The sequence below is a fragment of the Pungitius pungitius genome, chromosome 14 (genome assembly GCF_949316345.1).
Source record: "Pungitius pungitius chromosome 14, fPunPun2.1, whole genome shotgun sequence".
In the NCBI taxonomy this organism is placed as follows: domain Eukaryota; kingdom Metazoa; phylum Chordata; class Actinopteri; order Perciformes; family Gasterosteidae; genus Pungitius; species Pungitius pungitius.
Genome location: NC_084913.1, coordinates 17502448 through 17518718, shown reverse-complemented (window position 1 = coordinate 17518718; position 16271 = coordinate 17502448). Strand labels below are relative to the sequence as shown.

At 40.3% G+C, this 16271-nt stretch overlaps 1 protein-coding gene across 3 annotated transcripts; it reads right to left on the bottom strand.

The window, feature by feature from the left end:
• Positions 1-860: 860 nt before the first annotated feature.
• On the bottom strand, positions 861-16202 carry dapp1 (dual adaptor of phosphotyrosine and 3-phosphoinositides). Of its 3 annotated transcripts, XM_037487504.2 has the most exons (9): positions 16117-16202; positions 15036-15158; positions 14501-14634; positions 13828-13958; positions 12442-12489; positions 12284-12346; positions 12038-12123; positions 6888-6975; positions 861-1684 (listed from the first exon to the last, which is right to left on the bottom strand). In XM_037487504.2, exons 1-9 carry the CDS (start codon positions 16161-16163, stop codon positions 1661-1663), a joined length of 744 nt encoding a protein of 247 aa, XP_037343401.2. In that variant the 5' UTR covers positions 16164-16202; the 3' UTR covers positions 861-1660. The 3 variants fall into 3 exon arrangements, with proteins under 3 accessions (XP_037343401.2, XP_037343399.2, XP_037343402.1); XM_037487502.2 differs by lacking the exon at positions 861-1684 and having other exon boundaries at positions 6727-6975; XM_037487505.2 differs by lacking the exons at positions 861-1684; positions 6888-6975 and adding an exon at positions 10535-11592.
• Between the last annotated feature and the right edge of the window lie 69 nt (positions 16203-16271).

The window sequence follows — 16271 nt, the reverse complement described above, 5'->3', positions numbered from 1 at the left end:
TGAGGCACTTTGGTTGACCAAAGCTATGGAGGAATTATTTTCTGCCTGGAGATGGAAAGTGTATGACCGAAATCCACAAACGCATATCCACCTTCTCCAAGCTATGGAAGACGCATGTGGAGATAAAGCAGTTGATGCTTTTCATGGCTGGATTCGACATGCTGAGCGATATTTCGCGATATTTCCCCCGCTGCTTGGCCAGGGAAAACATTGCTTGTGATGTGGATGAGGTTCTGTGGAACAGACCGTAACAGAAGACAGGATGCAGCATAGATTTTTACTGTAACTGTATACAGTAAATTCTTCTGTTTTTTTGTATGTAGACCACTGTATGTGCAACTTTTTGTTGGTTGGGATGTACATTGTACACTCTGTGCATTGTTTTCGTGGGGAAAATATTAAATATAAATATATCTAAAATATTTTACACATATGTATGTACTGTCTGTAGTAAGTGTAACACTGAACAAAAAAAAGGTCAAAGTCATTATGATGAATGGAGAATTGTTTTCCATTCATCAGTGTTTTACATTGAGCACATCAGTGTTCAACTGGTTCTTATAAAAGTCTGTTCATTTGATGGTTTATGTGTGTCATTTGAAAACAAAATACCATTTTGAGAAGAAATTACATTGTTTTGAATGTAAAGTTTAATTTTGCAGGAGTATTGAGGGTTTTTTCCCATTGTGTGTTTGTTTTTTGATTTGTGTGTAGAGTTCTGAGAGTATGAGGCATGCTTTAAGAAAATGTGTGTAAACAATCGAGAAAAACTGTAAAAGGGATACTCAGACTAGTTTAAGATATTGGCCAAGCCTTACCTATTCAAAATTGTTCATGGTATCAGTAAATAACCAGTAATATCAGTAAATAAACAATTTTATTTTCACCTACAGGTTCATTTGTATGAATTCTTTCTCCGGTAAATCATCATGCAGTACTCACCACTCACAGAAGAGCGGATGGACACAAGTAACATGACCAAGAGCTACTTTCTAACAACTTTTTTTTCAAAGGAACATGTGGTGGAAACTCCCTGAATCATCATCATCTTGAGATTACTTATTTGGGTAAATTTATTCTAACTGTAAAACAAATATACAGTTTAAAAACAAAATGTTCCCAGTACAGAGCTAAATGCTTTGCAGTTATTAAATGAAGACTGGACACAACTTTAGTTTCTCTTGACTAGAAGCCCCATGTGCAGACACAGATCAACACTGAATCTACTACTCTACTGCTGTGAGTGGATCGAAGCCTCTTAGCTTCATACACATGTCACTGAGCCACACTAATGTAGGGTGATGAGTTATTCTTACTCAATTCTACAGAGACTGTCCTGCTGCCTGAAATATAACTAATACATTATTCCCTTGTGTTTGAGTAGGAACCTATGGAGGTGAGAGCCCCAGACAGGTTAGGGGAGTCAGAAAAAGCTGAAACACACTCATACATTCCGTGCATTTTTTGGTCTTATACAACATCCATTGGAAAAGAAAGCAGAAAGTAGACTGTCATGAAAAGTTACACATCTTTTATATAGCAAAGTGGTTCAGTAGTTTGCGTCCAAATTTACTCTTCACGTTCGAATGGTGCTGTTCTGTATTCTTCATCGAGCTGATGAGACGTCTTCCATGAACTCCAGGATTCCTTCCGTATGCAGTCATCGGCCTTTGAGTGTCTGTGACTGGAAATAAGAGTCTCACTGCTAGTTGCAAAAACACTTGAGTGCATGTCATGGATCAACAAATGCGTTAAATGTTGATTTATTTGTTTTATGCCCAGTCAATATCAGGGTTGGGTGCTGAAAACCAGTGCAATATTCCTATTCCTTCACGACCGGTACTGAACCGAAACATAACACAGATTTTGGTGCTTCCTTTCGGTGCCTGAGTGATGGAAATACTTTAATACACTACTGTTGGAGAGGACATTGTTTGATTCTTTTAGTTTTGTCTTTGTTACGCAGCAAAGCGTTAACTAAATATGTGTAGGATCACCTTGGTTCAGTCAAGGCAAAGGACGACCACTAATCACACCACTTTTGCTCCATCAAGAAATATTAACCGTTTAACTACACACACTGGATGACCACGTGTCTACAGATTCCAAAGCATCAAGCAAACCTCTACAACACAGGACTTGTTATGAATCAATGATCAAAACGTCACAAAAATAATTTTGATCGCCCCCATTCAGTCAAGGCAAGATTGCTCTCCATGAGCTTTTTCATAAGTGGCAGGAAAAAAAAGAAATCAAGGTACACCAAGGTACACACTTGACACCATGAGAAAGAATTGATCACAACAGGTACTGGGGCAGGTTAGACTACCAAGCAAAATTCAAATGTGGAAGCATTAAAATCATAAGAAGTGACTAAGTCTTTAACTTTATTATGGGAGCCAAGTTCAATAAAGAATGGAGCATATTTAGTATCTTAATAGCAACTTTGTTTCTTATATCAGCTGGACACGGGGTTAAAAAGAAAAGAAGATAAAAAACACTGTGTCTCTGAGAGGATTTGAACCATGGATCTAAACCACTAAAGGCATTAAGATATACACTACGCCATGGGCTCACTTGTGATTGCATGATTAAAATTACACTAGAAGAGGTTGGATCGTCTCCATTCCATCAGGGCAGAGAGTGCGATCTCTGGGGACTTTTTATTTGCAGTTATTTAGCTGTTCGTTCTTAAATGTTATTGTTTGATTCTTTAGGTTGATAAAATATTAAGACTAAAAGTTTTTGTAGTCAGTACCGCAACCGTCTCTGCAATGGGAAGGTCGGCCCTACGGGGGAGACTTCCTCCTTTTTGATCCATTTCTGTATTCTGTATAAAATATATATAAAACCGTAAGAGCCTTAGTAAGATATTAGTGAACCTCTAAAGCACATGTGTCAAACTCAAATACGAAGCGTAGCCGCTAAGGTCTTTCCTTTTCAGGCCAAACCTCTTACAAACTTCATTGGTCCATAGCTTTAATGACAAATGAGATATCAACATTCTTCGGTTGCCGAAGATTTCGTAAGAATCGGACCAAGCGTCTGGGAGAAGTTTGCAAAAACGTGTTTTTCACAAAATTCTAAATGGCGGACATAAAACGGTAGGTGCATTTGCATACCATAATTGACTTTTTTGTAGAGCACATCCAAGAGCACCTGTGGGAAAAGGTTCCAGGTCAATCGGTAAAAGTGGGAAAAAAATTCCCCATAGGGAGCACTTACGGGGGCGCTAGAGAGTACTTTTTTCATTTTTCGGACTTCTGAAGCGCGTGCAAAAATTCAAAAGTTTTTTAACATGACGATTTCAAAATCAGGCAAGTTGATCCTGACAACCGTGGGGTCAAAAGTTATTAAAATCAAGAGATTTCATAAAACTACCTGGCCGTGATCTTGCGTCCAGTTTGGACGATTTTATTCAAAATGTAAAATGTTATGTCTCCAGGTATCATTGATATTTCTGGCTAGAAATGTTTAGGCCTATAAGTAATGCCATGCAGTGATTTTCGAAAAAGTATAGCGCCACCTATTGGCTTAGGTCAATGCAAATTGCTACAGTTAGATGTCCATCTCCTAGCCCTTTAATCTGATCCACTTCAAATCTGGGAATATACGCATTAAGACTGTGATGATAGGTTACAGTGAATATTGGGAGTTTTGGACCAATTTTGTTGCCGTGACGACACCATCTTCGCATGAAAGTTCAAGCACATCTTCTGAGCCTTGGCAAACTCCAAAACTCTTGAAAACCTCTGTGAGTGTCCTTAGTGATGACCTTTACAGACATGATGTGGAGTTTTGGATCAAAAGTGAAAATTGCCTCCATAGCGCCCCCTGGAAGTTTTTGACGAAGCAGTACGAAGTGTGGTGATTTTTTAACAAATGTATTACAGGGAGACTTAAAAAGTCTCTGAGGATTATGCTCTAAAACAAACAGGAAGTCAGTTATAATTGCTTAAGTGTGAATATTCCCTGTATTTTTTGCAAAGAGGCAAATAACCTATATGAATGACGTTTTGATCCCAAAATTGCAATTGAGCTACGTGCATCGCTCCAACTCTCTGTGTGGGGATACCCTGTTCAAGTCCCACTAACATCATGTTTTTTTTTTTCTCTCTTTTTATCCGCGTGTCCGGCTGATTTACTCTCCTTGGTCAGGTGAATGTAATTTGTGTCCTTTGTATAATATCTTGATGAACTTGTTTATTTGTTGTGTGGTTTGTGCACAGAAATATTTGTTTTGTTTGTGGTGTAGGAACTGTGTTTACGTGGTTAGTTTCGGGGGCACATGTTTTAGTGTCACAGAGCCAACAAGTATGTGAAGTCTTAAGTTACGGTAAAATCATCATTTTAAGGTAGCTTTCAGAGTAGTAATAGTTCCTGAACTAAAGTGTTATCATTTCCTCTTGGATGTGTGCAGCCAGTGAGGTACGTTTTGTTTAAGGTCTTGTTATATCTGTTCGATACGTTCTCGTGATGTTCGCTAAAAGCCGGTGTTACACCCCTAATAAGAGGGAATCTGGTGTTTTGACCCACAGGGTTCGAATCCCGATCGTTTTTTAAATATATTTTCTTAAATAAATGTTTTCATATGTGGTTGTGATGTAGTGCTCACTTATACAATCGTGAACGCTGCAATGGATTTGTGATGTGTTTTGTAGATTTTCAGCAATATGTTTGTGAATGTGTGACGAATCAGGAAACAGACGCAGACACATCTGCTGCTGTCGGGTAAACACAAACACGCACGCGTAGGGAAACCAGTAGGTGTAAAAACCAGTAAGGGTGTAACACCGGTCGACATGTGTGTTTAGTTCGACGGTGGATTCCAACGTGGACATCGGTATGATTCGTAGTCTTGTGTATTTCCTGGAGGGAGTGATAATTTATTTAAATCCGTTTAAAAACTTCTCCTCATGTTACCCTGGTAACCGCTGTCATTGCAGACGGTTGCGTCCATTCTTACTGTAAAAAATCTACGAACTTCCGGTTTAGCGGCTAGGCTTCGTATTTGAATTTGACACATTTGCTTTAGAGGTTCACTAATATCTTACTAAGGCTCTGTGTCAACCCACTGGGGCAAGCCCCTAGACAGCACCTCAGAAGACTGCTCAGGAGCAGAAATCAGCACCAAGGTCAGGTGACCAAAAGGGCAAACGCTCCGCCCCCCCTGGAGACAACGAGTGGCTCAGCTGCGGCTCATGAGCCTGATGAAGGTTGGCCACACTATAGGACCAACCATTCCAACAGCAAAGGGAACTAGACGTGAGTAGGAGCTGGCGTCATGCCGGGGCATTTTTTGGGACATGTGCGTTAACCCCTGGGGATTTCTTCTGTGTTTTCTGCAGTAAGGAGACCGAAGGCTGGACAGCTGAGTTGGACCGAGTGACCTGATCCCTCAAAAGAGGAAGAACCTGTTTTTGCCCTTTTCCCTTTTTCTTTTGTTTGGACGTTAAAAAATAAACCATACCCTTTTTTGTGCAGCCAGTCGTGACTCTGAGCGAAATCTTTTTGCCAACACCTGTTGGTTGCCACAGCTCTTACGGTTTTATATATATTTTATACAGAATACAGAAATGGATCAACAAGCAGGAAGTCTCCCCCGTGGGGCCGACCTTCCCATTGCAGAGACGGTTGGGGTAATTGACTACGAAAACTCTCTTATTATTATATCAACCTAAAGAATCAAACAATAACATTTAAGAACGAACAGCTAAATAACTGCAAATAAAAAGTCCCTACAGATCGCACTCTCTGCCCTGATGGAATGGAGACGATCCAACCTCTTCTAGTGTAATTTCGATTGCACAATCTCAAGTGAGCCCATGGCGTAGTGTATATCTTTATGCCTTTAGTGGTTTAGATCCATGGTTCAAATCCTCTGAGACACAGTGTTTTTTATCTTCTTCTCTTTTTAACCCCGTGTCCAGCTGATATAAGAAACAAAGTTGCTTTTGAGATACTACAGATGCTCCATTCTTTACTGAACTTGGCTCCCATAATAAAGTTAAAGACTTGGTCACTTCTTATGATTTTAATGCTTCCACGTTTGAATTTTGCTTGGTAGTTCATCTAACCTGCCCCAGCACCTGTTGTGATCAATTCTTTCCCAAGGTGTCAAGTGTGTACTTTGATCTTTTTTTTGATCATTGCAACCCTTCTCTGCAAGGAGGGCTAACAATGCATGGTGCTATTCATTAAGGAACTGGGCAAAGAGCTGGTCATACCACATATGGAAAGGCTCATGGAGAGCAATCTTGCCTTGACTGAATGGGGGCGATCAAAATATATATTTTTTTATCATTGATTCACAACAAGTCCTGTGTTGTAGAGGTTGGCTTGATGCTTTGGAATCTGTAGACCTGGGTTTGTTATCAACCTGAATTGACAATTCATTGACAACATTGTTGGAATCTCCTCTGCCTTAAGATTGCAATATTACTTTTAGCTGAAAGTACATGGCTTAACTGATTCAATTTGAATTTACCAATATACAATGCCCTGGAGGAAAAGCGTATCTCACTAAAATTATTCATTAATTCATTAAGCAAAGCTCTCTTCGGGAAGACAGCCACATGGTCATCAAGTGTGTGTAGTTAAAAGGTTAATATTTCTTGATGGAGCAAAATTGGTGTGATTAGCTGTCGTCCTTTGCCTTGACTGAACCAAGGTGATCCTACATTTCATTGACTTTTTGCAGGTCTTTTGCACCTCGGCAATAGCCTAGTGTTGGTGGATTCCGTTTATAAAACCACAGACCGAGGTTTGAATAACAGCCCCAAGAGTGATTTATTGTGTCTCTTTAGTCCCTTTTTGACCCGCGTGTCCTGCTGACCGCTACCCCCCCGACATGCAAGGAATGCAAAAATGTGTCCCAACATACTCACCAGCTTCCACCTGAGGATCTTCATCCACTCATCTGCCACCACACCCGTCTTTGCACAGAGATAGAACGTTCTCTCAGGAAACACCAGGCTGTGGACATCAGGAGAGCACAGATTTGCATCACTGTACATCAGTTTGGAGAATGTGGGCACAGGACGTTTACTACGCTGAGTGAGTATGTGTTTGTTCACACTATTCTCAGTAGACCAAGCTGCAGGAGTTCTAGTGTTACAACAAAATAACATATGTAGACTATCTTAATTCCTTTTTTGTACTGATTTGAATCGTTTTTTAAATATCTCCTGATTTTTGATCCAGTGACTGATGATTCCATTGTATACTTAGAGTAAAGGGAACAAGAGTAGTTTTAACCTTTGAAACAACATTTAAAATAACATAAAAAATACCCAAAATAAAGACACACGCAACGGCAATCCTCCAAACATCGACCGGTAATGTTCCATTTTGTTAGTTTTTGGAAATTGAAGTGTATTTCCTACAGTTAAATTAGGGTTGGAAGTTGGGTCTTATAAAGCTGTATAAATTAACATAATTTTATTCATTTTTCTTGCTTTCTTGCTGCGGAAAAATAAACCCTGTTAACCTAAATAAACAAATTCAAATAGGAAGTTGTAGCTGTAGTAACAGCACTGTAAACTGTAAAGCCACTGTTGCTTTAAGCACTTCTCCTCCCCCACCCCACCCCTACGTGTTTCATTTGATGTTTTTATTACTTACACTTCCCTTTTTACAAACAAGCTTAGTTAAGCTGCTCTAGGACTTCTTAAGGCACACCGATCCCCTCTCTCACGCTCACACTCTCACTCTCTCCATCCACAATCATCCATGTTTTCTTAATGTAGATCACTAATTAAGCTTCTTTCCGGGAGTTTTTTGTGCTTTCTTGCCTAGCAGGTCTCCGTGGATCATAGTTTCGTGCGGACCCCAGTTCTGACTCCTGGCATGGCTCTACTGACACCTGCTGCTGCCATCACCATTACTTTAAATATGATTCATATTAGTGTCATCATAAACCAACATCTTTCTGCTCTCCCTCCCCACAGAAGCCTCTGTGGATGGTGGTTCTATCTGATGGTGGTTGTCCCTGCAGTGGTCCTGCCGTACACTTGTTCTGCTACTTGCAATTACTTGTGTCATTTCAGTTAGAGAAATTGAATGTATTGTACATCTTTTACATTGTTGATTCTGTACACATGACATCCATTGCAGTCAGTCCATCCCGGGAGAGGGATCCCTCCTCTGACGTTCTCCCTAAGGTTTCTTCCCTTTTTTCCCCATTGAAGGGTTTTTTCATATTTTGGGGAGTTTTTCCTGTGCCGATGTGAGGGTTTCGGGACAGAGGATGTTGCATGTGTACAGACTGTAAAGCCCTCTGAGGAAAATTAGTAATTTGCGATTTTGGGCTATACAAAATAAAATGAATTGAATTGGATTGAAAGTACAACTCACAGTGCCCACATGTATTTGATTTGGGCGACTGTGGGTGAGTGGAGAGCAGGTCGTCCTCCAATCAAAGGATTGTTGGTTTGATCCCAGGCCCGGCCAACCTGCATGTCAATGTGTCCTTGGGAAAGACACTTGACCCCAGCATTGCTCTTCTAGCTGGGACTACAGAGTGTGATTTTAGTTACAGATGGGCAGGTGCCACTGTGTATGGTAGGTCCTGTCATCAGTGTATGAATGGGTGTGAATGATGTCATGTAGTATGGTCAATTTTAGTGTGGATAATGGTTCAATAAAGTTAATGAAAATAGAAAAAAAAGCTTACAGTTACTGTTTATTGCTTTTTTAAGGACACAAAGTGACCGCAGCATATAAAAAAATATTACCTTTTTGGACCTCTTCCATGATTCCAGACTGCGTTGTGAACTACAAGGCATGTTGGATCACTATGGAGCCAAATGGATCTCAAAATGTTCACTAATGTGAATTACATGGTGTACTAATGAAAAGATTTTGGGTATTCACACTTTAAATTGTATTTCGCTTTTCTGGGTTTCCTGATCCCTCAAAGCTCTACAAGTCCTCACTCACCCATTCACACACTGATGACAGAAGCTCCCATACACAGAGACACCTGCCCATCAGTAACTAACATTCACACACTGCAGTCTGAGCAACCGGAGCTGTTTGGGGTTAATCATCAACAGACAGATTAGTGGAGGGATCAAACAACCCTGCCCTCCACTCAGTCGTGGGTGAGTGTGTTACATATTGGGCTTCTATAATCATGAAGTGGGTAAAATACATTGAACAAGTAAACATTTTTCTCAGTAAATATATTTCTAGAGGTGCTATTATCATGAAATCTTTACCACACGTTAGTAACAACCCCAGTAATCCATATATAGAAAATAAAACAAATTAAGTTATGTGTCATAAAATGGAAGGACATAGGGAAAAAGTATTAAACACACGATAAAGGGAGGTGCAAAATTGAATGAAACAGGCTGCCGTCTGCGGGGTGAGATGAGGCTAACCACCTGGTGCTGGAGGAGTCAGACGGTCCGTTTACTACACCTCACGAAGGCTGACAAACTGACAGCAAACTTCTCGTCAGAAAACGTCCTAAAATTACATTCCGTGACTTAAATTTAGTAGTATTTATAAAATTGGACCTACACAAAAATGGACAGGTCCGGTCTTAAAAGCAAATTAAAGGAAGGATGTAAGATTGGCGCTTTTTGCTGTTCAAGACCTTCACTCTTTGCTTCCATTTGCCAGTGAGATTTCATCCATTCACACTAGTGAGATTACTCATATGAATACATGTGAAACACTTATCTAAACTTTTTATATCTTTGTAATCACATGCAAGAGATTCAGTTATGAATATATAAGTGTTTAACAACATATAACATTATATATATAACCTTTTCATATGTGCATGCATGAGTGTATCAGATAGATACACAGCAAAATTCTTAGAGTTAATTTTCCAGTGTTGGGCAAAAGTGTTGAAGTGCAGAGTTGAAATCACACTTGAAAAAAGATTCAACACTTAGAGAGTCAATTGTACGTAAGAGCTGGAGTCATTATCCAGTGTCAAGATCAGCTTCATTTGCAACACTTAGTAGAGTTAAATTAACTCTGATAGGATTGAAATGTAACTGTACAGTGTCACAGTTCTTGGTATCAGGCTTAACTCCATGTAATGTGGCACATGGATTGGTGAGGGTGCACCAGGAACCACAGGGTTTGATCCCCAGCTTACCCATGTTCCAATGCAAAGTGTCCATGAGCAATACACCTAACCCTGAATTGCTATGTGTTAATAATGCAACATAAGTTGCTTTTGATAAAAGCATCAGCAAATAGCGGTTTATTCAACACTGAGCAGATTTATTTTGACACTTATTCTGAATTAAATTGTTAACACTTCGTTGAGTGTCAAGATTGAGACAATATAAACACCACCTTAGAGTTCAAATTGACTCTCGCAGAGTCAATATAACTCTCTACCCACTGGTGTTGAGAAACGCTTGAGTATTGTTAAATTTCAACTATATAAGAGTCAAAATTAACTCTATAACAGTGTTAAAATGGCAACACTTTCAAAAGTGTTACATTGACACTGTAGAGTGTGGACCCCATGGGACACTTTAAAAGTGTTAAAATTAGTGTTCATTTGAGTCTGTCCATTTTGCTGTGTATGTAGAAATGTTCACTTATATACTTCTGTGTCATACATATGAAATGCATACATGTATGCGCGTGTGTAAGTGTTTCAGATGAGTATGTAGAATGTTTTATATATGTGTGGGCATAGGTTTAACAGAGTATGCATGTCTCTCACTAGTGTGTGTGATAGCGAACGTGAGTGTTTCATTAGTACATTTAAGCGTCTCAATAGTGAAGTCCTAAACGGCCCCTCATACGGAACCTGTGTGAAGAGCTTCAGAAAGACCTGGAATTGGCAGGTTCAATTGTATAGCAAGTAATGCACTCAAATCCCGCAGCTTGCATGCACGCACACAACACAATGCTTTATTCCTGAGGGAAAAAGGCATGTTGAAGCTTGTTTATAGTTTGCTGCACAACATTAAGACAATTCTGTGAAAAACTGGAAGATGAATGGAACAAACCTGGGTGATGAAGATGGAACAAAGCTCAAATAAAGCTGCCAGAACAGCCCAGCCAATTACCTGACTTGAATCCAATAGAAAATCCATGGAAAGAATTTAAAAAGTACATAGAAGAGGCACAAGGAACCTTCAAGATTTAAAGACTGTGTGGAAGAATCACCACACCTGAGCAATGCATGCGCCTTCTATCTCCAAACAGGAAGCTTCAGTTCATTTTATTTTATATAGACCAAATTAGCAAATTACAAATTCGCCTCAGAGGGCTTACTGAGAAAAATGGTGATGTGTTCAATACTAATTTTCATTTGACATTTAAATCCTTGCATTTTAAATAGTTTGGAAAATTAAGAGATTCTAAAGCTTGTTATCCAGAAAAACAGCAGCGTACCCATTTACCCTAGTAGATGTTTACAGGCCCTTCTGGCCTTCTCCTTGGTGAAAATATTACAGCAGCATACGTTCATACTTATATCAACTGGTCAGTCCACCACCGAGCAGGAGCTGATTTCAGCCATATATTTACATTCAAAGGCTACTGCATAAAGTATATAGTTGGTAAATGTTTGTGCCAAAAGAAAATCCAATCATGGGAGTTGAGGATCTGAAAATAAAAATAAAGTTGCGATGTTTTAAATTTTTTGGAATTGCTCTTTGTGAACACCCCACATCAACTGTTGTCCACATTCATAAATCCAATTCAATTTGTAGATAATGTACACACTTGTGACCATTTTGTGATCAATTTTACTCAATGGATTGTATTGGTGGGTGCAGAGTACAGACAGCTTTTGGCAATGCACACATTTCTAAATTCCAAATTTAAATCTGGCCATGCATGCTCTTATATGCAATTATAATAACAGGAAAATGAAGTCCATTAAAATACCAGAGACTCAACCTGGCATCTCACATCGGAATGACAAGAGACTGCTGTATATATATAATATAATATATATAAAGTATGACTCCTACATCTGTGTTAGCGTTTTCATTTCCACATCCCTGTGTGATGCATCCTCTTAGTGGTGATCCCCGACATCACTTACCAGAAACAGTTGACTCTGTCCTGAGAGTAGTCAAACTGGACTGCAGAGCAGGCTCTCAGATCCAGGGTCCGAATGGGTTCCTCACACTGCAACAGAGACACACCGCAGCTTACAGGCCCGCACCACAAGCCCTGTCTGCTGTGACCAGAAGCCGCTTAATAACTCCATCCGCAGACTGGAACCAAAGATCCAAAGTGAAGCTCGGTCATCAAACACACCGTGTCCTTCAACTGAAGAGAGCCTCACCATTTTGTCTTTGAAGTATTTGAGTTCATATCTGTTCAGTGTGAACCACCTCTGTTTCCAGCTCTGTAAAAGATGTTGTGAAGTATCACCTTTAGTAAGTGCTGTGTGGTCACTGCAAACATCCATCTTCAGATTTACTGAAAGCTGATACGTCTTACCTTCACGAAGGCTCCCTGTTTCACCAGATAGCCTTCTTTCGTTCCCAGCTGAAAAGAAACTCTTTGTGTTACAATTCTTCCTGCAGCAAAGTATTGACTCTCAAGGATACTTCGTTTTGATTGCAACCTGTATCTGGGCCAAAATCACCTCAACTCAATTTACTAACTTGTCTCATTAGTGATGAGCTGGTCACTTCAAGTTCACATGATGTCGGGAGGTGGTAATCTCTGTCACTGTCCGAGATGGTTTCTGGTGTTTTTTTTGTTTTAAGGCAATGGTTTGTGATGTTCCAATACTTCAGCCATGCAAGAGAAGCCTATTGGTTCTGAAGGTCACCAAATTACTGTTTGTAATAAGTCGGGGTGGTGAGAAGTTTCATCTTTTCCTCCTAGTGCCCCCAGACCTGCTGCAGCTCCCTTTCTATCCTCCTCACTGACAGATGTTGTGGTCCGTGAAGGAATGTCCTGCACTCTGATCTGCATGGTGTGAGTGGTGGGTGTTGAGAGAGAATTTTTGATCTGCACAATTTGAGTTTCTCAGGAACTCAGTGTGTGACCTGGTTGGGTAACCTGTGACCTAAACTCTGTTATTACAGCTGGAACAATGTATGCTTTTCCTTCTGTCAGTTAGCAAATGATTGCCTGGGTCATATTAAGGTAGGGACTGAAATTCCATTAACATGCAATCCATTTTCTAAGATCTTCCTTTTAAAAATGGCGGTATTATGTTACAAAACCGTAATTGTGAGTCTCAGGGAAGGATGTAGTTAGCAGACCAATAACAGCCTTGCGGGCTGCGTGAGGCTTGCGTAGCTTTTGGCGCAAGTCTAGAAAAATTGGTGAGCACCCAAGGGGTGAAAAGGGGCTCTTGCGTGTGGGTTTCCTTGCATTTCTCTAAAAACGCAGAAGCATAAACTAGGCTTTACACGAAGAAGCTTTGTCAGATCTTCCTGATCCTCTGAGGGAGGAACAATCTGTCCCTTTTCAGCTGAATTGAGTCATTTAAACTATGATTTCTGTATTCTTTATCATTTTTCTGTATTCTAGTTAGTAATAAATACTTAATCACAAAGCGGGTTCAAGATGCTTATGATCTCTCACAAGGCTTCAATCCACAAACTTCCACCACAAGTGGCAGTTTGAGAGGTTCAGAATGAGTGGGATTCCTGTCCACGGAGGTCCTTATGCTCTTGTCAGCCTTCACATAAACATAAGTGCCCAAACACAACAACCCACAGCTCCTGTAGTCTGATGACAAAAGGTCATGTGATGACAACTGAACCAACACCATTCCTGTTTGACATTCCTGACATGTGGGTTAGGGTTGAGTTCCTCAAAGGTTACTTTGGTCACATGACAGGTGGGAGCGTGCAGTAGGTGGCCTACCGATGGTGCGTTCGGTACCAGATCGTTCTCTGTTCGACCTGTCTGTATGGCCGTGTGAACTCGCACTGACTCGTAGATGGATGGCTCCTCCACGCGCCATGGGTACGGGCACTTCAGCACCATCAGGGTTCCTGGTTCAGAGGGTGAGGGTGGGTCACAGGCCTGACTACCTCACAAGAGCACACTGAAGAAATGCAATATCCGACAACACAACAGATGTCCTTGGACTTATGTGGATATAACAATGGAAAACATGACTGTAGGGTTAGTGTGCTTGTGGTTCATACCTTTTTAATACCTCTCACTTGGATCACTACAACTCCTTACTTTAGTTTAGTAAATATCCTTGAGCTCATTCTGTATGCTTCAGTTTATGTTTTTGGGACTCGGTGCCCGAGTATATCACTATAATTCTTTTAAGCTTTCCTATTCTTTAACACTTTGTAAATCTACTCTTTACAATTTCAACCTAGTGCCTGTTTCTATTGTTGTTCAATTGTGAACACATTTTTAGAAAAATGGATTTCTAGCTCGGCTTCAAAATGGCTTCAAGAATATTGCTTCATTATATAATCATTTCACCATGAATGAATAGATCAAAGGTGTGGCTTCACTGTATAAGCTGATCATATGCAGTATGCACTCTAGTTAGAAGAGCTGAGGTTCTGCATACCTGTGTCACTGCCAAGCAGAGGCTGGTTAGCAAAGTGGTTAACAAAGTCTTGGAGGGTTGCAAACTGGTTGAAGCCAAACATATAACCGTCGTCTTTGCGTGTCACATGAAAATGCTTTACAGAATCCTTCGCCCTACATGTCAAATGACAAAAAACAACAGTTTAAGTCATTAATGTGCATTAATATCAGTGATATATACAACTATTTGTTAAAGCCTTTTCTAGTTTATGAAGTGGTGCTCATATCACATGCTTTCTCGGTGGCCAGTGTATTAAAAAGTAAATCGCTGTCAATCCATCCCTGGCTGACTTATCTAATTAATTCTTTGCTACTGTTGTAGTGATTTGTTCACAGTTGAGGAGTGATGTTTACAGTTCACACTGTTTACAGTGTGGAGTGATGCTGATTACAAGTTGTCAATTGGTAGTGTGTATTTCTGACAAATGGAATGATAACACAATTGGAATTTAGGGTAGACAATGTTACCAGGTTAAAAGGTTGTCATTTAGAATGAACATTTCAGACAGACTGACCTGACAGACAGGGCGAAGAAGCATGGTCCCTTGTTACTGTTTCTGAGGAGATAACTTCCAACAATCCCATTGGACAAGAGAAGGGCCTCTGCAGCATGACGGGACAGGTCATAGTGGTACCACCTTCAATGACAAGACTGTATTCCTCACCAACACTGACATGAGAAACAGCAATGTCCACCTGCACCGCATTAAAGTGCTTTTTAAGTATTCGTATCCCAAATAGAGCACAGATCTGATCCTTAGGATAGGGATCAAATCAGATCGACCTTTAGAATCAAATGCTGTATCACCTGACTCACTCATCAAGGCCCAGTCGAACCAGGGGAAACCATGCAGTGGACCATTAGCAAGCTGATAGTTGGACAGCTGGTGCTTTAATCAAAGTGAAAGGCATCTCCAGTTCACAAATAGACTGAGTTTAATTTGACCCTGGTGGAGTTTAAACTGAAAACTGTAGGGCTACCAGATACATACGAGACAAAAGTTGATGAAACATGTCTTTTGGATAAACAGACAAAATGGGGATGATTGTTGGTGCCAAACACCCTCAGACAGCTGCTGAGTAAATTTGTAGAGGGAAGTGAAAGTGCATTATTTGCATAAAGAGTTTCTGAGTATAAAAAAAGAGCAGTGTGTAAACATAGTTTAACAGGCTACATGCATGAGGGGGCAGCATGGCAGGCACAGCTTAACCAAATACCCTCTTTTACGATTTTACAAATCATGTTTTAGAAGCAGGTTTACGCTCTAACCGACAAGGATCAGTGGCTCGATGCTGTCCTGCTGTGAGCTTCATTTAAATCCAGTCATCCAGTTCAAAGTTGATACAATCAGTGTACAGCTTAACCTAATATGCAAAAGTACTCTACAAAAAGTTCACGATAGTGTAATACCCGGAAGTTGGTTTGACGAAGACAGTCAACGGTTTGAAAAGACATATTTTCAAAAAGTATCAATGATGAGGTCTAAGTCACACTCCTATGAATGACAACATTCAGATAGTGTGCTCCATTGTGTTCTATCGGACATAGAAAGAGAAAGCTTGGCATGAGAAGGAACGCTAGTCCTGCACTCTTACCCCAAAGTCTCCAACTCGTCGACAGACGCATCGCTGTATACACTCATGTCAGCATGTCACGATTCAGTCTCGTTGAAGTGAAAGTTGTGAGCAAGAGGCAGACACGCCTAAGAGGAAGTAAGCTCCAGCCTCCGAACACTTCTGCAATGTGTACT

Excerpts from the sequence above, each read along its gene's own strand:
- dapp1 (XM_037487502.2), bottom strand. The coding sequence starts at position 16,163 with ATGAGTGTATACAGCGATGCGTCTGTCGACGAGTTGGAGACTTTGGG. Across the intron at positions 12,124-12,283 it reads AATACTTCAAAGACAAAATG|TGTGAGGAACCCATTCGGAC; the intron begins GTGAGGCTCTCT and ends TCTCTGTTGCAG. Across the intron at positions 6,976-12,037 it reads GACAGAGTCAACTGTTTCTG|CCTGGTGTTTCCTGAGAGAA; the intron begins GTAAGTGATGTC and ends TGATGTCCACAG.